This window comes from Symphalangus syndactylus, chromosome 22 (genome assembly GCF_028878055.3).
Source record: "Symphalangus syndactylus isolate Jambi chromosome 22, NHGRI_mSymSyn1-v2.1_pri, whole genome shotgun sequence".
In the NCBI taxonomy this organism is placed as follows: domain Eukaryota; kingdom Metazoa; phylum Chordata; class Mammalia; order Primates; family Hylobatidae; genus Symphalangus; species Symphalangus syndactylus.
Window position 1 is genome coordinate 74264445 of NC_072444.2, and position 19703 is coordinate 74284147.

General features: G+C 63.3%; 1 protein-coding gene across 2 annotated transcripts; it reads right to left on the reverse strand.

Moving 5' to 3' along the window:
- Positions 1-1588: 1588 nt before the first annotated feature.
- LFNG (LFNG O-fucosylpeptide 3-beta-N-acetylglucosaminyltransferase) lies at positions 1589-11492 on the reverse strand. Of its 2 annotated transcripts, none has more exons than XM_055262029.2 (8): positions 11442-11492; positions 5274-5322; positions 4692-4791; positions 4443-4596; positions 4239-4324; positions 3596-3761; positions 3084-3169; positions 1589-2859 (listed from the first exon to the last, which is right to left on the reverse strand). In XM_055262029.2, the coding sequence occupies exons 1-8, from the start codon at positions 11484-11486 to the stop codon at positions 2793-2795; spliced, it is 753 nt and encodes a 250-aa protein (XP_055118004.1). In that variant the 5' UTR covers positions 11487-11492; the 3' UTR covers positions 1589-2792. The 2 variants fall into 2 exon arrangements, with proteins under 2 accessions (XP_055118004.1, XP_055118003.1); XM_055262028.2 differs by lacking the exon at positions 11442-11492 and adding an exon at positions 9745-10271.
- Positions 11493-19703: the final 8211 nt, after the last annotated feature.

Below are 19703 nucleotides of genomic sequence, written 5' to 3' on the forward strand. Positions count from 1 at the left end.
TGTCTGACCCCTGGGTCCCGCCACACCTCCGCCCCCGGGGCCCCACCAGCTCTGTGGGGAGGCGATGCCAGCTGCAGGCGGGGGCAGCGTCGGGGCCAGGGCAGAAGGCCCCAAGCCTCTGACTCAGCCAGGCAGGAAGGAGGCCAGCAGCCTCTGCCCGCAGCCTGTTCCGTCACGACCCCCCTGCCCCACCCGAGTCTCAGCTTCCTCGTTCAGAAGACGGGCCTACACTGTCCTATGAGAAGTGGGTGGGCACGTGGTGGGTGCTCAGGGAAGACCACAGCCGCCCAGACGGGGGTCAGGCCATGTGATGGCGAGGGCCGGTCCATCCTCCCGCTGTCCCCATCACTGTCCACACCCCCCAGGCAGCTGCTCTGCTGACTCAGGACCGTCCAAGGCCAAGGTGGGGTCACAGCCCTGCCAGCCGCCCCAAGGCCAGGGTAGCCCCCAGCCAGGCTTAGAGTAAGGGGTCTCTGCAGGCCCATTCAGCACGTCAGCACTCGTCTGGAGGGGGCAGCGATGGGGGATGGCAAGGCACCCCCTCATAGAGAGGCACTTTTCACAGTGTGTTGTCTCCTTGGAGCAGAGTGGGGGGCGCAGAGGCAGCAGGAGGGGGACCTGGAGCCCTGGGGTTGGGGGAAACGGGGTCAGGCCAGAGCAGGAACTTGCAAGGGGCACGGCCAGGGCAGTGCCAGGCCAAGGGTGCAAGCCCCAGGGAGGGGGTGGGGGCTCATGGTGAAGAGGAAGTGAGCCACCCCAGGGCTGCCAGGAGGGTGAGAGGAGGGAATCCCCGCAGAGGCTTCGGCACCCCTCCCCTACTCAGTCACCCTCAAAGGCTGGATTTGAGGAAGGAAAAGCACCGCAGAGCTGCTGTATTTAAAAAACAAGCGTCTGGATCTCTGCAGGGGCTGGAACCAGCTGCAGTGGGGGCTCCGGCTCTGTTCCTGCTCTCCAGGACTCTTCCCACCACCCCTGAGCGGGTTCGGGGCCTGGGGTCACCTCACAGGAGAGGGAGGTGCAGCATGACCAGCTGTGTGGCGGCTGGACCCACGGCCTGCCTGGCTTGGAGTCTGAGTGCCTCCCCAGCCCACCAGCACGGCTGCTGGACCTTGGGTATCAGCTGCTCCGTGCCTCGGTTTCCCCACCTGCAAAGTGAGGCGATGATGTGGACTCTGCGAGCTCATGGCAGGAGTGAAGTTGGGTAAGGAGGCCCCAGGCCCGGTCACAGGAGTCACTGTCCCTCCTGCAGGGGCTGGGCTCCCCAGTGGCCAGACAAGGCCAGAGCCTTGGTGTTGTGCTCTTGGCTGGGACCTAGAGCCCGCAGCATCCTAGACCCGCTCCTGCTAGAAGCACAGGCCCACGCTCCAGCCACCGCCCTGACCCCGGGCGGGCCGCACCTGTAATCACTAGCAGGCAGCTATCGTGATGCAAGGTTTCATTCCAAAACAGTTGTCTCTAAGGGTTTCCTATCTACCTGCTCCACGCGGTGCACCTGAGGCCAAGCCTCCCCTTCACCTGTGTGCCTCCCCTGACCCTGGCTGCCCTGGGGCTTAGGCCCCACCTCCAGCCGAGACCAGGACCCCCAGGATTGCTGCAAAGAGCACCTTTATTCACAGCAAAAGGACGTCACCATAGCAACAACGCTTCAATTCCCTGAGAACTTTTCCCTTATCATTCGCTTTCCTAGCTATGTCTTTGCAAAGAGAAAAACAACAAGAAACACAGCCCACGGGACAGGCGAGCCATGCTGGGCCCAGCAGGGAGGTGGCAGCTACGCAGGAGGAGGGCAGGGATGGGAGGTTCCAGATGCTGGAACGCATAAATACACAGAGTGCCAGACAGTCCCACTTCAGCTTTAAAAACAAAGATGACCCCAAGTTTGGCTTCTGTTTTTTCTGATCCACAGAAAAGATAAAATAAGACCCTCCCCCACCCCCACCCTCCCAAGCAAAAAACAAGAACACCCTACTTTTACCCACCCCCTTTCAAAAAAACAGCACAGTAAAAAAATACTGTCACAATATTTACAGACACGCCCACTGTGGGCGACTTGCTCTCTACTTTGGAGAGGAGATTAAATGCTGAGCTCTGACTCACCCTGTCCTGGGGACGCAAAGAGAAGACCTCTGAGGGGGGCCCCGGAAGACTCCCCACTCAGAAGAGCTGGGAGGTGTGCCACTGTTTGCCCACTGGACAGCCAGCCACTGGGGGCTGTGTGGGGCCACTGGAACTGGGTGGTGGCTGCTGTTACTCTAAGCCACAGCATCCAGGCCAGGAGGAAGGGGATTGGGTCATGCACCCCCAGACCCAGCCTCCCCTGCAATGAGCATGGCTCAGTGAGTTGTACTTGGGACTATGACACAGGAGCCAGGACTTCAGGGCACAGGCACCCCCAGCACAGAGCTTGTACTCAGCAGGAAGAGAAAGGCACGCACGCATCCCTGCAAAGTAGCCCGGAGCCCCGCAGCTGTAGAAAGATCCAAAAATCCTAACAGAATTGCCCTCAGAGTGGCCTCCAACACACAAATCCTTCCTCCAAGCAGGCCCTGCACCCCTCTCGGCAGCAGAGGCATGTAAGTGGCGCTTGTGCCTGCCACTCCACAGAGCAGAACTGCCCAGCAGCCTGCTACCCGGGTGGGCCTGCAGTACACACACACACTCGCACATGTACACGCACACGCACAGGCACAGCCCTGGGGGAGCCTCGAATGCCAAGGCCAGGGCAGCGCAACAGGGTCCCTGGGCCCTTTGGATACCAGGGGTGCCCAGGGATTGGGTCTCAGCCATGGCCGCTAGAAGATGGCAGTGCGGGGACACCAGGGTGTGTCCGGGTACAGGTGGCAGTGGATGGAGCGGAACCTGTGGGAACAGAGCAGGGGCTGGTCTGTGTGGGTGGCAGGCAGGGCCTGAACTCCTATTTGCAGTCCCACAGCACTGGCGGCCCCATCCCGAGCAAGCAGGACTGCAGGGGGCACCTCTATGTAGAGTCACGCTGCCTAGAGAGACCCTGCTGCAGCTCTTCGAGGCCCCCTGACGCCCCTAGGCCACCCTACGCAAGCCCATCCGGGCGGGGGTTTCCTTACCTGGATGGGTCGGCCTCCACCGAGAAGGGCCCCTTCACGTGGACGGCATTCCGCTTGTTTTCAAACATACCGTAGCTCAGCGTCACCTGTGGGGAGGGGGCGGAGTGATGCTGGGAGGAGCCTGACATCCCTGGGCCCTGCCCCAGGCTGGCCACACAGCCCTGAGTGAGGCAATGGCCCTGCCCTGGCCTCCCTTGGACCTGGAAGGACACCTGCCCTGCACACCCCAGGAATAAGGTCCCAAACTGGGGACTAGCTGGGGCTGGCTGCATCGCCAGCCGTGGATAAAATACGCACAATAGGCGCATCACAGCAAAGAGAAGAGACGGCAGGAAAACAACCCGCCATAAACAGCTTTGAGCTCACGGCAGGAGTGACCCCCCTGGCTGACAGTGATGTGCTGCCTGGCCTCCCTGTTTAGAACAGTGCCCCACCTCACTGCGCCCCTCTTGGCAGCCACACGTCCCTTCCTGTGCTCTCCGAGTCCTGGCGGGGCCCAGAGGATGGTGTACCTGCTCATGGAGCTCCGAGGTGGGCACCTGCTGCAGGTTCTCCAGGTGGGAGTGGAAGAGGCCGCTGCGGATGAGGGGCACGCCCAGCAGGGCCTCCACGATGTAGCCGATGGTGCAGTCGTCAGGCAGCCGGATCCGCTCGGCCGTGTTCATGAAGTGACCCCCGCTGCGGGAGGGAAGGGCCCAGACCAGTGAGCAGAGGCGGGAGCCATCTGCTGGGAGCTGGGGAGGCCCCACCAGGCAAAGGCGCTGTGCTCCTCGGGGAGAGGAGCCCTGAGGAGAGCTCTGGGCTGCAGCTCCCTCCACCTCCCCTGGTCACAGCCAGGGCACACTCCCTGCATGGCTCCTCCTCTGCTCCGTGGCTCTCTGTGGAGGGAATCTGCGTGCAGGAAGGTGTCCTGCCGGATGGTGCCTGGGGTGCTCATCGCCCCCCTGGCTGCTCTGAGCAGGTCGCGCCTGGGGGCAGCCGCTGTAAACACAGCTGCCCTCTGAAACACAGAGGGAAATGGAATATAGGAAGGAAGTGGGCAGTGCCACACAGGAGCCTGGGGACACCCCACGGCTGGGAAGATGAACCAAGCCAGGCCCCCACAGTGGCAAGGAGCCTGGGACCGGGCTGGCCTAACCTGTGCAGGGCACTCACCTGGCCCACGGGCTCATCTTCAGAGCCAGCCCACGGCTGATGCAGAAGCCAGCACCGCCCGTGGCAAACCAGAAGTGGACAGGACGCTGGGAGAAGGGAGAAGGTGTCCTGAGACCCAGGCGCCGCTGCCCCTCGCTGTCCCACCCCCATTCCGGGTGTGCGCTCCGCGTGGGCGTGTGGGACTGGGAGAGGGCAGGCACTTACCACCTTGTTCTCGCTGACCCGCTCCGTGGCCTGGATGGGCCTGTCCAGGCTGGGCTTGCCGATGTAGACGTCCCGCGTGTGCGGGTAGCTGGCCAGCAGCCGCAGCAGGGCCCGCAGGTTGACGTAGTTGTCATCGTCCACGTGGCAGAACCACCTGAGGACAAGGCAGGGCCATCGGGGGAGGGCATGCCGGGGCGGGCGCTGCCAGGCTCAGGCAGGGAGATGGGGGTCCCCCGGGGCCACACTCACTTCCTGCCGGACTCGATGAAGCGGTCATACTCCACGGCCATCTTGCAGGACAGCGCCTGGCGGCTGTGGGCTGCCGAGCAGTTTGTGATGACCACGTTGCCTGTGGACAGGGGAGCGCGCCTGTGAGTAGGTCTGAGCCGGCTCCCAGAGAGGGGCCTGGCCTGGGGGACGCCGCAGGGCCCAGGGGCTCGAGAAAAGCCCCCTAGTTCAAGCTGGGCCCGGCTGTAGCCTCCCCCACCCTAGCTCGGGGCTCGGGCCTGTGGACCCTCCCCCAGCCCAGCCCCCTCCAGGGCGGCCCCGGCCCCGCCCCCGCCCATTCAGGCAGCTTTTTCCCAGCACCCGCCACCTGTTGCCGCTGCCTGGGCTCAAAGGGACCCGGGGGGCTGAATGGGCTTCATTTGCATGAGAATTGGGGGGCCCCGAGTGGTGGGGCGGGGCATGGAGCAAACCCCATGAGTAAACTGCTCTCCTTGTCCTGCCCTTGGTGACCTCTCGGCCCAGAGAAGCGGGGAGATTGGAGGGGGAGCGTTCCAGCTCTGGATGGAGGTCTGGGCCCCCTCCCGCCCCAAGTCCAGGGCTCACCCGTGTGCCTGGCCAGGGCCTCATCTTCCCCGTCAGTGAAGATGAACGTCTGGAAGGAGAAAATCGGCCTTCAGCAGGCAGCCCTTCATCTCCATCCCAGGGCCATCTGTGGGGGCCAGACGGGGCACCCTGGAGTTGCTGCAGTTGCAGCTCCGTCACACTGACACCCACCCTTCTCCGGGCCTTGGTTTCCCCACTCGTGCAGAGTAGGGCTCAAGTGCCCCATCTTAGTACCATCTGGGCCAGGGCTCACGCATTCACTCGCCCTGGGGGTGGGGGATGGGGGCCTCACTCCCCAACCTCGACAGCTGCGCCCAAGGTCGTCCAGGCGCGGTGAGGCACGAGCCAGGTGGTGCGCCTCGCCCGTCCGCCAGGTAACCGGTTCCCGTCCCGCCCCGTGCACCTGGCGGGGCACACACCCTTATTGACACAGCACCCGGCCTGCCACTTGGAGGCTGCTGGAAAGGCGCGGGACAGGCGGAGTGGCGGGAGGGACAGGAGGAGGAGGTCGGCTTTGGGAAGCCAAGTCTCAATCACTCGGGGTTGGGGACAAAGGCCTTTGCTGGGCGGCTGCCAAGCCCTGGCGGACAAAGGGCCCGGAGGGAGGATGAATCACCAGGCATTGTCCGCCAGCTTTGTCCTGGGCTGGCGAGCGAGGGGCGCCGGGCCGGCCTTAACTCGGCCGAGTTAAGCAGAGTGGCCGCGCCGCCCATTACCATACAGCTGGCCTGGTTAACCGGGCCAGGCTGGGCACGAGGTCCCGCGCGTAGGGTGCAGCCACCAGCACTGCAGCCCCCCCCCCCAACAGCTGCCCTTTGGGCCAGCACCCCTGTCCTGGGTGACCTGCAGGACAAGTTACCCACTCTGAGCCAAAGCAGCCCCGAAGTTCTGCGAAGTTGCCAACGGTCAGCAGGGTTGTGGCAGGAAACCTCAGGTGTCCCCAGCCCCCAGGTTAGGGGCACCCAGTACCCACGCAGCCCAGCACCCCTCCCACTGCTCAGGCAAGGAAACCCAGGCTTGCCCAAGGCCACAGCCCACCTGTGCCAGCACGCGGCCGCCCCCTGCCAGGAGCGCTCTGCGGAAGAGGAGAGGGCCGCCAGGGCGGGGCCAGGAGTCGCCGGCGCCCGCCTGGGCCTGCCAGCACACGGGGAGGAATGTTCCTTCCTCTGCCTGGCCCGCCCAGCGCGTGCCGCCCGGCGCACCCTGGCATGGCTGAGTGCAAAACCCCGGGTGTACGGGCAATGCTCTGACCAAGGGACAACCCCCCAATGCCCACCCAGCCTCAGTTTCCTTCCCTGTACACACAGGTCCCGCAGAGGCCCTGAACACCTTGGTGGTCTCAGATCCTTATCCAGCCTGACCCAGCCTTGGGCACATGCTCACTCGGGTGAGGCCCAGAGCTAAGGGGGTGGCAGGCTGGGTCTCCGCCTCTCCATGCATGCACCCCTCCTGCAGCACCCATAGACACCCCAGGGCAGCCGCACGCACAGACTCGCACCCAGCCCCTTGGCCTCCCCAGAATCTTAGCCCAGGAATGCCGTGGGAGGCGGAGGGCCAGCCCCTGCAGACGCTCCGCTGAGCCGCTGGGTTAAAAGGAAAATGCTTTCTTAATGAGATCAAGGGAGGCCTGTTCTCCCGCGATTTGGTGGTGCCCTAAAAACCCAGCCCAAGGCTACAGAGATTAAAGTCACCTTTGTTCAGCTCAGGGAGCAGGGAGGCCTCTAGAACAGCATCTGAGAAGGCGGGGCTGTGGGGTGTGGGGGTGCCAGGCCAACTGTCTCCCCACACCTGAGCCACCAGGAGGGGAGGAAAAAGGCGCTGCTGGGCTATAGGCCTCACCCGCCGCTCAGAGCCTTAGTCTCCTCTTCTGTAAAATGGGCATAACAGAGCTCCCTTGGGCAGAGAGCAAAGTGCAGAGACAGATTCTCTCCCTTCTACTCCCTGACAGCCCTGGGAGGTGGGCGCCATTACCAGCTGAGACCCAAGTGGGGAAACTGAGGCCCAGAGAGGTGCAGGCACCAGCCTGAGGTCATACCCTGGGGCCGAGGTGGTGCTAGACCAGCGCAGTCCCTGCCCTCTAGGGACGCAGACCCCCCAGTGCCACCTAACCTCCCAGATGAAGACGGGGCTGCAGGAGGAAGAGCCGGGTGGATGAGGGTGGACGGGGGCGGGGGCCGGGGGACACCCACAGGAAGCAGCATTGTTCCTGGAGCCGCGATTCAAAGAAACACAGGATGCCAAGTTCTCCCCAGCAATTGTGGCCGCTGCGGTGGCAGCGCGGTAGCCTGGCTGCTCCTGGGAGGGGCGGGGAACCTCTGGGCCAAAGGCCAGGCTCTTCATCCTGGACTCCAGGCCCATCTCAGCGTGGCCCCTGCTGACCAACCGACCCTCCCCCCAGCCACCACTCCAGTTGCTAGAAGTTTCCTGCACAACCCCCATGCTGTGGTCATCACCATGCCCGGATGGAGTGCCCTTTCTGGGCACTTTTTTACTCTTAGTCTAGCTCAAATGGCGCCTCCTCCAGGAAGTCTTCCCTCCTCCCTCCCTTCCCTCAGCATGTGGGTCAGATGCCCACTGTTGCCTCACACAGCCTCTCCGGGTTTTCCCCCCGCACAGCCCTGACATCTTTCTGTCTCCCCCATCAGACCACGTCTGAGTCATTCTCTGCAGGGCTGGGAGAGGGGGGCCCTCTTCTGTGGGTTTCCAGGACCCCTGCCCATCACCCACCACAAGGGGGGCTTTGCTTGCTGTGTGCTGGTGAACTGATGCTGAGGGCAGATTCAACCTGTCCCCTGGTGGGGTGACCCTCCAATAGGGACTTCAGGGCCGAAGGGAGTGATGGCCCCCCCCACCTCAACCCTGAGTGTCCGCCCGGTTCACCCCATGCCTGCGGGCTTTGCCAGTCTCTTACAACATGCTCCTGGAAGGACCATGTTCCCCCATTTCAGAGATGAGAGTGAGGGTCTGAGAGTCCCCAGGTCTTGTGCAGGATCACACAGCCCAGCTGGGACCTAACTGAGACCCTCTGACCACATCCCCTCTGCTGGAGAAAGGCCCCAAATTCCAAGATGAGAGGTGCTCAGAGCTGGTGGCAGCCCAGAGTGGGGCTGAAGGATGCCCAAGGTCACATAGCAGGAAGGCTTGAGTGCTGGGGGGCGGGGGGCAGGCTCAGGGATGGTGCCCCAAAAGGACTGTCAGTAAGAGATGCTGGGGGGGCCCGCCGGCCCCCTCATCGCCAGGCAACCTGAGTGGCCAGCACGCCAGCAGCGGTTCCCACGGAGCGCGTAGCTGCACACAAGGGGCCCGACGCCTTTCTCGCTGGAGAAAGGGGCTTTGTTACCTTGCCCAAGGGGCCGGCGTGAGAGCCGCCCGGCGCTGGGAATCCTAACGGCCCGGCCGCCAAACAAAACCCACGGCCCCCGCCGCCCCCTCCCGCCAGCCCGCTGAGCCCCTGGGAATGGGACGCTGTGTTCCCAGGAGGCTGCCATGGGGTTCTCAGGGCCCCTTCCCCACGCCAGGACCAGAGAGGACCCTGCCCCTCCCCGTCGCCCTCATGACCTCACCAAGCCCTGCTCCCACCCACCCACAGTGCCCCAAAACAGGGCAGCGCCAGGCCAGAAGGCCCTGGGTCTCCGGGGTTTGAGCAGGGAGGAAGGCGTGCAGGGTCTTCCCTGAGCCCCCACCCTCACAGCAAATGCCTCTGCATCTCCCAGCCCAGAGATGTTGTCCCCCCAGTCCCCGACTGCAAGCCTACACACTGTCCCCATCCCGCCCCAGCCCAACCGTCCTGCTGTGGCCTCGAGGGAAATGTTCAAAGTGGGGTGTGTCTTAATTATGTGTGTGTAAGAAGCTGATGCCCAATTGAAGTGGGCTGTGCCCAAGGTTGCAGCCCTCAGAGACTCCTGCACTGTGCGGGGAGGGTCCCCACACAGACCTCAAAACCCGGAGTTCTTTGAGATCTACTCCCCAGGACCCACCAACCAGCAATGACTTCCCTCCCTCCCGGTACCTTAACACTGTGATGAGGAAGGGCCCAGAGGTCAGAAGCCCTCACTTCTCTAAAGGAAGAGCCTTTCTCCCCAGGAAAGGGTCTGAGCTGAGGGTGGGTCCGAACAGAATTTGCCTGGGGAAGTTTGAGGACAAAATGCCCTATGAATGCGCTCCAATGTTTGGGGGGTGAGAAGTATCACACGGCACCAACCCCAAGCACTGGAGACTGGTGTAGGGTCCTGCAACCATCCAGGACTCGAGCTGGACAGGGGTAGGGGCCCCGGGGACAGTAACAACTGTAACGGGAGAGTGGCCCCAGCAGGCAAACTGGCTGCACCGGAGTGCACTGGCGTCGCCCACAGATGGCCCTAGTGGCTGGATGGGGATGCAGCCTGCCCCCCCATGGGACGCTGCCACCAGCTGGACCAGACGGTGGGTCCCCGCCCCGCTCGCCCGCCAGTCCAGGCCGCGGGGGGCTCACCATCTCCTTGTGGCGCGAGATCCAGGTCTCCAGCAGCAGGTCCAGGCGCGCGCGGTGGAACTTTTTGGTGGTCTTGACAGCGATGAAGACGTCTCGGGGCGCGAGCGGCTCGGCCAGGGGGCGCGGGTGGCCGTCGGCGGGGCGGGGGGCAGCCCCGGGCGGCGGGCCCGCGTCTCTGCGCACGCGGGTGAGCAGGCTGAAGTACTCGGACAGACTGTGCACCTCGCGGGCCAGCGCCCCGGGCGCCGCCGCCGCCGCCCCCAGCCCGGGCGCCGGGGCAGCCCCCGCGGGGCCCGCCAGGCTGCGCAGCGCGCGCCGGCCGCGCTCAGCGGGCAGCGGGGGCGGCGGCGGGTCGGCGGTGAGCACCAGCAGGCAGGCGAGCAGCGCGCCCGCCAGCGCCAGCAGCAGGCGCCGGCCGCAGCGCTTGAGCATGGTGGGGTGGCGGCCGCCCGGCGCGCCCTTCCCCGTGCGCCTGCAGTGCACCGCCCTGAGGCCCCTCGCTCCGGCGGCGCAGTTCAGCAGCGCAGCACCGGCGCCCAGCGCTCTTAAACCTCCCCGCCCCGGTCCCGCCCCCGCGCGCTCATTGGCTCCCGGGCTCGGGGGCGGGGCCTCGCGCCGGTCGCCGCTCCAGGCCCTCAGACCCACGTGGGGCCGCGGCTGGGGGCTGGGAACTGCCCAGAAGGCGCAGCGGCCCCGCCCCCGGCGCGCACGTGCACGCCCCGCCCCCCCCGGGTAGCCCCTGCGGGCCGCCGTGGGGCTTGGGGACTGGGCCCGGCCCGCGCCGGTGTCCCTGAAGAGGAAACCCAGCCTGGCCAGCCGTCTGGGGATGCACCGGGCGTCCCGGCACGGGAGGGGCGCGCCCTCGGCGCAGCGGACAGGGTGCTGGGACCCGGGCTCTGGGCTCCGACGCACCGCGGGGGACATCCTGCTTCCTCGCTGTGCGCTTCCCCTCCTGAGCCCGGCTTCCTCCCCCTGGGACGCAGCAGGCCCTGCAAACTGGGGTGGCGCGTGGGTCTTCCCGAGCGCTCGGTTCAGGGGAGCCGTTATTTGTACAGAGCAAGAGCTTGGCCACCTGTGCCGCAGGTGGGGACACGAGGTTCTAGCGAGAAAGCACCAGAACCAAATTCCACTCCTTCCCCCCCGGGCTAATTTCCTCGATCCTGGCCCTCCGTCGGGCAGGTTGGCTCCCCGAAATCCTCAGGCGCCCCATGGCGAGGAGAAACGGAGGCCGCCACTTCCCTCGCCGGATGAAAGGCCGCCTTCTGTCCCATTTGGTCTCCTTGCGCTCGGGCCAGATGCGGCCCAGCTGTGCGCCCTCCCCACCCCGCCTCCCCGGCACACGGCCCCCACCCCCGGCCCTTCCCACGGGCCCGGGCCTGCCCCTCGCACGAGCGGGGGCGGCAGGAATGCGCGCCGGCAGCCGAGGGTGAGGGGCGAGGGGTCCGGAAGTGGCCAAGGGTCCCCTGAGCAGGGTGTGAGCCCCCTGCCCGTCACGTCCTCCGGAAGGGTGGACGGAGGCGGCTTTGCCCGTGGCTGCGCTGTCTTCCCATGCCCTCCTAAGCAGGGTCTCTGCGACCACCACGACCACCACCGCCACTACCGTGGCTAAACTGCTCCCCTCGGACGCTGACAGTTATGTTCACGCCTGAGATGGCATTTTAAATTCTTTAAGTGCCCCTTGGCGCCCCTCTCCTTACCTCTACTTGAATGTCAGCCGCAAGACAGCAGCGACCTCGTGTCATCCCGACCTGGAACAGGTTTGGGGACATAGGAGGTGCTCTGAAAAAATTCACTGGATAAATATCTGGCCCCACTGTCAGACCCCCCTTAAGGATGCTGTAGCCCATTTGCTCTTAGGGCCCCAGAGGCCCCACACTTAGCCCCTGTACCGGCTGGGCGGTGTGGGGGATGGGGGTTCCCAGGCCTCTTCCTGGCCCCAGGTAATTAGCAGTCACCACCTCCAAAGGCAGATGCCCCAGCAGATGGTGCTGGCTGGGCCCAAGTGACAAGTCTCCCATGGCGTCACCTCCTGCCATAAACCCCTCCCGATCAGCCAGAGCCTAGCCCTGGAGCCTCCAGGCAGCTGGAGAGGCTTGAGGGTGTGCGAGGGAGAAAAGGACCCAGCGACTGGGTTGGCTGCAAAGTCAGCTGAGCCCCAGCCCAGCCCCAGCCTCCGGACTGAGGGGTGTCCATGCCCCCACGTGCTTCAGTCACACCGCTGACTTCAGCCTCTCCTGTATCTGAATTGTTTCAGAGACGGAGCCTCATTCACCCCCATCATCTCTTCCCTGGATCGCTTGGGCAGCCTCCACCCCCATCCCACCCACTCCTATCCTACCTGCTTTGCTCATTCTCCACACAGCAGCTGGACAACTAGGATCATAGCCGCTCACACACCCACACGAAGAGCAAAACCCTCCATAGCTCTCCACTGGCTGAGTTAAAGTCCCGCCTGATGTCCACGCACCTCGTGACTTAGTCCCAGCCCCCTTTCTTGAGGCCCAATCCCTCCTCATTCCCCTGCAGCCAAGCATGGCCAAGCCCCCAAATATTTGCATGGGTTGTGCTCTGTACCTGGACTTTACATCAGTGGCACCGATGGTGGGTGCCATGCCACCCTGCACCCCACCTGACAAGATGCTGTGAGTCCGTCTCTCCACAGTTCCCAGGCCAGGGGGTGGGGCTTCCTGCCCTGAGCCCCCCACCACCCCTGCTCCCCAGCTACCCTTGACTGCGGTGCCTTTGACCCAGCAGGTCGTGGGAGCAATGTGCCCATTGTAGAGAAAGCAAGGGGGATATTGTGCCAAGGGAGTGACTATACAGAGGTGGATGGCCCAGCCTGGCAGGGGCACATGCATAGAACTAACTGGGTAGAGGGGGGGTTCCCGTGTCTCTCTGCAGCCAGGAATGGGAGGAGTGGGGGACCTGATGCTGCTGCCTGTCTGGAAGCAGCGGGAGGAAGCTTTACAGCATTCTTGTGGGGGCCGCAGGCTTTGGCAAGAGTGAATCAATTTCTTTGCTGTCAGGAGAATGGAATTTCGTGGTGACTTCTTGAGGTCTGAAAACTGTTGAGGGGGTGGCCTGTCTAGCCACCCCCACCCGCTTCCCCAGGCTCAGCTTCAGCCTGAAACACTCCCCTCCCCATCCAGACCCCAGGTCTCCCCCTAGGGGCACGCTGGGCCACACAGCCCTGGTAGGGAAGTGGGCTGTGGGAGGATGCTCAGCCCTGGACAGGACAAGGGGAGCTGGGGAGGGGGCTAGAGAGGGCTGACCGAGTTGCCAGTGAAGCCCCTTGGGGCCGTATGGTCCTGGGGAAGACGGGCTGGGGGTAGAGGCTGCCCCAGGGCCCAGCCTGCCTTCCGGACCCAGAGGGGCCACTTCTCAGCTTTAAGACCTTGAACCTGTGATGTTACTCTCTGAGCCTCAGTTTCCCCACTTGTAACACAAGGATGACATACCATCCAGACCAGGCAGGCCAGCTCTGGCCCTGGCACATGGCCTCATGGGCTTCTTGGGCCCTGGCCTTCCCCTCCGCAGGGCCCCTCCACCGGTCCCAGTTTGGGGCTCCCAGGCAGCTGGGTGTGCGAATGGCCTGAGAGACCTGCCTACCGAGGTCAGGTGGAAAGCAGGCCCACGGAGCCAGGACCCACACGACCAGGGGCCCTACCCTCCTCCTCTAGCCACCATCAGGCTGAGACAGTGTTCTGTCCCCATCTGAGTCCAGGCCTCCTCTAGCTGCCAGGGCTCAGCTCGGGGGGTCTCCTGCTGGAGTCAGTGCCACCAGGACCCCAAAGCCATGGGCTGAGTCTGCTCTTGACACTCAGGCCTAGAGGGGAAGTGCCGGGGCTGGCTTTGAGGCGGCCATCTGCCTTCCCTCCCCCGGGCTCTTCCTTGGGGCTGCTGCGGCCTGCCCTCCTGCAGGATCCTGGGAAGATCTGTGGAGACATAATGGGTGACCCATTAACTCGGCAGGAAGCCATCGGAGGCTCCTGTCCACTCATCGGCTGATGGAGAGGGGCCCCACTCAGTGTCTTGGGAACCAGCTTCCTCTGGGCCAGTAGCAGTGCCCAGAGATGGAAACTCCTGGACAGGACTCAGCATGGTGGTGGCTGTGGCTCGGGCAAGCCTGGCACCTCCCTGGGCCTCCCTGTCCTCTCCTGACACAGACGCAGGGATGCCAACCCCCAGGCTGGGGCCAGGCATCAGAACTGGCAGTGTATGAAGCCCCCAGATGCCAGGTGGCCCATGGATTTCCTAAAGGCAGGCGTGGCCTAGTGAGTGTCCCGACCCAGGAGCTTGTGTGAGCAGCCCTTGCTGGCAGGAAGGCGGGTGATGGGAAGGTTGGCTGGGCTCAGCACAGCCAGCTCCCAAGGCCGGGGGAGGGGTACCACAGGGTGGCACAGCTGATTCCCATTACTGCAGCTGGGGTGGGCACTGCCCCGAGACAAGCCGACTCCAGCTGTGAGTAGCGCCCCCACCATTCCCAACCCTGCCTGCCTGCTATGCCCAGACCCCCTCGCGCGCTGTGTGGTCTTGGGCCAGTGCCCTTCTGTGGGTCTTGGGACGTTACTTGACTCTGTAATAGGGATATGGCTGGTGCCTCGCCCGCCCTGCCCACCAGGCTGCTTTGGGGTTGGTGCTCTGCAGCCGTGAAGCCACGGCCTTTCCAACAGTGGCCTTGCCCTTTCGCCTGCACCCTGGGGTCAGGCGTGGACAGAGAGGCCAGGCCCATTAGGGTTCAGCCGACTTGGCCTCAGTGGCTGAGCAAGCCTTCGGGGGGCATCCTGGCCTGTGGCACCCTGCAGGGCCCACCAAGGGCTACCCCTCCTAGAACATCCTCCCCATCCCCTCTGCTACCCCCATGCTGGTGCTGATCACATGAGGTTGTAGCTGCTCCTTTACATCTGTGTTCCTGGGGGAAGAGACTGCCTCTTGCTGCTTGTCAGGGCCTGGCACAAAGTAGGTGCTCAGTAAACACTGGTTGAACTGATGGTGGGGGGAATGGACATACAGATGGATGGACAGATGGACAGATAGATTGATGGACAGATGGATGGATAGTTGGATAGATGAATGAATGGATAGATAGACGGACAGATGGAGGGATGGACGAATGGATGGATGGAAAGGTGGATGGATGAACAGTTAGATGGATGGGCAGATGGATGGGCAGACAGACAGATGGATGGGTGGATGGATGGATGGAAGGATGAATGGATAGATGGATGGATGGACAGACAGACAGAGGGATGGATGGACGGACGGACGGACGGATAGACAGATGAATGGACGGACGGATGGATGGATGGATGGATAGGTGAATGGACAGACAGGCAGACGAATGGATGGATGGATGTATGGATGAATGGATGGATGGATAGACAGATGAATGGATGGACAGATGGATGGATGAATGGATGGTTGGATGGATGGATGGATGGATGGATGGATGGATGGATGGATAGATGGATGGATGGATGGACAGATGGATGGATGGATGGATAGATGGATGGATGGATGGACAGATGGATGGATGAATGGATGGATAGATGGATGGATGGATGGATGGATGGATGGATGGATGGATGGACAGATGAATGGATGGACGGATGGATGGATGGACGGACAGACAGACAGATGGACGGATGGATGGATGGATGGATGGATGGATGGATGGATGGATGGATGGACAGGTGAATGGACAGATGGACTGACAGATGGTCTAATGGATGGATGGACGGATACATACACACAGAGGCATGCAGGTGGCTGGGAAGGTGCTGGATGTCAGCTACTTGACAGCAGGACCGTGAGGTGATTCTTGGCTGTGCCCCAGGGCCTAGAGCAGTGCCTGTGTGTATCAGGTGCTTGATCAACATTGGTTGGTAGAGGTTGGATGGAAGGATGGATGGGTGGATGTGCAGAAACACAGAGGGCTCAAAGGCACCTCTCTGACTCTGTCTCCCAAATGACCAGCCCTGGGGAGCATAGGTCTCAGGGTGAGAAGACCTGGCAGGGCTGCCGCTGGCCTCTGAGCTGGCACAGGGCCTGGGGCCTGGGGGAGGGCTGTGCTGAAGGTGAATTCCCAGTGCCTAGGCACTATGTGCCTGCCCCACCCTGGGGGCATTTCCAAACACCACCTCCAGAAGGCCTCAGTGAGTCACACTCTAACTATTGGTCTTACAGACTGGTCCAGGGGTCCAGAAAGGGGAGGTGGCACGCCCTGAAGCCCACGGCAGGAACAGCAAGGGGCCTCAGACTGGGGGCCAGGGCTTGTCCACACCAGGAGGACGGCAGGCCTGGGCCTGGCAGCTGCGCCTCTTTCTGATGCTTCTGTCCCAGGCCAGCTGGGCCATGGGGCTGGATGGGGCTAATCTGATTTGCGGCCCCCAGTATCAGAGCACAGCCACCAGGATCCACTTACTGACGTCCTGCAGAGTCCAGACACCCACCAGGGAGGCACCAGAGCCACCCTGCCCCAGCCGGCCTTTGTCTTGCCAAGAATGGCTGGCTTGTGTGGCAGCCACAGCGGGCAGGGGGTGGGCTGCGGCCACGCTGGTGCCTGTCAGGCCCCAGGCATGACCCCCCACCCTAGTCATGACCCCGTGCCCATGTCAGTGGGATGGGAGCCAGAGCAGTGGGAGGAGGGGCTCCAGGCTGGGTGGAGGGAGCAGGGGTCAGTCCTGGCCCCGGGGGACCCCCGCATGCTATGGGATCCTGGGCTTGTGTACCTCCCTGATCCCAGGCTCCCCCTCTCTACCATGAGCCATCTTTCCCCCTTGAAAGGATCAGGGAAGATGATACAGCATCAAAGGATATTCCAGGCTGCTCTGGAAGCAGAAGGAGGGGAGGTTATGTCCCCAGGAATGGCGATCACACGTGCTGAGAGAGGCCACCTCCGTAGGACCTGAGAGCTGGTGTTGGGCTCCATCCATCCATCTGTCCGTCCATCCATCCATCTGTCCGTCCATCCTTCCACTTATTTCACGTGCTCATCCCACAGCCTTCCTGAGCATTTGCTCCATGCCCAGCTCTGCTTGGCACTGGGGGAATGTAGGAGATAAGGATTCAACAGGGGTTAGAAAAATGGGTCCAGCCTAAAGGTGCCCAGGGCCCAGACAAGGGAGAACCCACTGTGGGCTGGGGCTGGGAGGCAGGGGACTTCTGGAAAGGCTTCCAGGAAAAGATGGTGACATTTGCCCTGGGGCTTGAAGGCTTAGGCAGGTGGAGGTGGACGTTGTGCAGTCAGGCAGGGGTGTGTGCAGCAGGTAGAGGTGGAGGTTGGGCAGGGGTGTGGGGAGCAGGTGGAGGTGGAGGGTGTGTGGTCAGGCACAGGTGTGTGGAGCATTCATGGAGGTGAGGCTGGAGATAAAGAGAAGCCTGAGGATCTAGGTGTAGAATGCAGGGGTATTGGGGGAGACATAGGGGGCTCCAGGTTCGCAAGCAAGAGGGACGGCTGTGAGTGGCATTCTAGGGGGAAAAGCAACCCTGAGGCCTACCTCATACAATGCGTGTCCAGCCTGAGCCTTCCTGTCTGTCCATCCATCCCTCTGAGCTTGTGGCCAGGGAGGGAGGAAGCTGGGAGGGTGGCTGGGAGCCACCTTGGCCTCTGTCCTCCCTCCTCCCTTCCTTGGGAGGCTCTGCCAATGTTGCAGTTTAGTCTGGGAAGGATTTGCAGAGGGAAGGCAGGGCCATGTTGCTCAGGGGTGGGACCCTGGCAGGAGGGGATGGTGGAGGCGGGTGTGGGGAGGTGGCGCAGAGTCTCTCTGAGGGCGGCAGAGGCTGGGCTGAGGCTGGCATCAGAGGAAAGTCCAAGCATTGGAGGCACCGTCCTCTCTCTACAGCCCGTTTCTGTGCACGCTGTCTGCTAGGGACTTGCCCAGAGGGTGTTATCCAGGGCTGGTCTTGGTTTCTGGGGACACTTGACAATGAATGTTTGGAGACAATTTCATTTGTCGCCACTGGGCTGGGGCTGAACAGCCAGTAGGGCATGGCCTATAGGGCCCAGGGAGGCTGCCCCACAGCCCCCCATGCACAGGACAGCCCCATAACCAAGAATGAGCCACCCTCAATGTCAGTGGCCACGGCGCAGAAGCCATCCAAGAGATGGCGGGCCCTCCCCTGGCCGTGCCTTGGTGGGGCTCTCGCAGTGGCTCTCCTGCCTCGCCTGGGGTCCTCACAAGGTGGGCTTGTGCCTGGCCATGAGGCCCGGGAACGGCGTGCTCCCGCCTTCTTGGAAGAGGTCACACAAGGGCAGAGGATGCAGCGGCCGGGCGTCCAGGACAGTGAGGCTGCCCTGGGTCGGAAGGATCGCACAGTTGCACAGGGGGAGTTCCGGGGGAGCCCATGGCGGGGGCTGGGAGGAGGCTGCGGCTGGGGCAGGGGCTAGGCTGCTTGGGCTGTGGTCCAGGCCTTGGTGAGGGCAGGGGTGGCAAAGCTTGGTCCCCTCCATCCCCCGCCACCCCCACAGCCTCCAGGTGGTCCCAGCCTCAGGACCTGAAGACAAGGCCGGGGCTAGGGTGGAGGGAGGGGCCGCCTGGAAAGCTGTTTGCTCAGCCGGGGTTTAATCTCCAAAACAGGAAGGCCGTATTGACAGAAGCAGCAGCCGGAACTGCTGCGGGCTGCCAGGTTACACTCCCTGGTCCCTCCTCCTGTCCCCACACTGGGGGGCTCCCCCACAGACCCTGTCCTCAAATACAGCTGCTCCCATCACCTCCCACAGCCCCCCAGGCTGCACCTTGGGGAGACGGTACCCCGCTTGCTCTGCAAGCTGCAGGGAGGCCTGGTGCCAGAGTGAGGCAGGAGGCTGGAGGGGGCTCCAGGGTCACAGGCCAGGCCGGGTGTGACTCTTGGCCTCATTTTGCAAATGAGGAAGCTGAGCCCAGTGAGGGAAGTGAGCTGGTCTGGGTCCCACAGGGTGGGGTGAGGGTGGTCTGCCCGGGTGCCCCCACCCCAGGTCTCTAACACTCTTGGGAGTGGCTCTGTCCACCATCACCACTGTCCAACCCACACAGCACCCCCCGTGCCTGGCCTCCCCATCCCTGGGGTACCCAGGAGGTCGGACCCAGCTGCGGCTCAGCAGGGCTCAGCAGGGCTGTGGTGCCGTGAACCCTCTGGCCGTGGGCAGACATTATACATCCACCCACTGCCAGAGGAAGCTGCAGAGACGGGCAGGGTGATATGCCAGGCGGCCCCGGCAGCCTCTGAGGTCATTCTGGGCGGCCACTTCAGCCAACAGCAACGTCAGGCCCCTTAAGAGTCTGGCGGTCCCTTATGTTCTCCCCGGTGGCTGACTCAGTGGGACCAGGGATCTCGGGGCAGGGCTGAGCGCTGCCCACCCCCAGGTCACCTCGGGCAGCCCACGTGCGTCTCCAGACCTCGGCTTTCCTGGATCTCAGTTCCATGCCCACTGCTTACCCTGAGCTGGAGCTGGGTGGGAGCTGGCTCTGAGGGCTGCCTCCAAATCCTAGAGATGGGGCTCGGCTTTGCCACCCCCCCTTGGCTCCCCGCTGCCCACTCGGGAGGGCTGGCTCCGCCCCTGGCGTCCTCAGGCCACCCCCTGGCCCACTCTGCCTGCCGAACCCCCTAGGCCCTACCAGGCCCAGGCTCCCCACACTCCAGCCGCCCCTCTGTGTCTGCCTGGAGTGCTCAGCGTCTCCACCCCTGTGGGAAGTCTCCTCGCTGCTCCCTCCTCCACTCCACATGTTGCCCGTTCCTGGGTCCCCTCCAGCCCTCAGCACAGCCCGGCACCCACAGAGTACTCAGTCCAGATGCCGACGGAATGGAGCTGAGCTTCCTGGACTTGGCCCTTGCTAGAAGCCTTGCAAGAAGGGACCTTGAAGAGCATCTGGGTCCAAGTCCCATTTCACAGATGGGAAGATGGAGGCCCCAGAAGGCCTCCCGGGCCCACATGGCCAGCAGCAGGCGTCTGCAGCCACCCTTGACAGTGAACCCCTCAG

Bases quoted from the DNA above. Each gene is read 5' to 3' on its own strand.
- LFNG (XM_055262028.2), bottom strand. From the start codon at position 10,176: ATGCTCAAGCGCTGCGGCCGGCGCCTGCTGCTGGCGCTGGCGGGCGCG. The intron at 4,792-5,273 runs GTGAGCCCTGGA...CCCTGTCCACAG, and splicing joins GGCCCTGGCCAGGCACACGG to GCAACGTGGTCATCACAAAC. The intron at 3,762-4,238 runs GTGAGTGCCCTG...TCCCTCCCGCAG, and splicing joins AAGATGAGCCCGTGGGCCAG to CGGGGGTCACTTCATGAACA.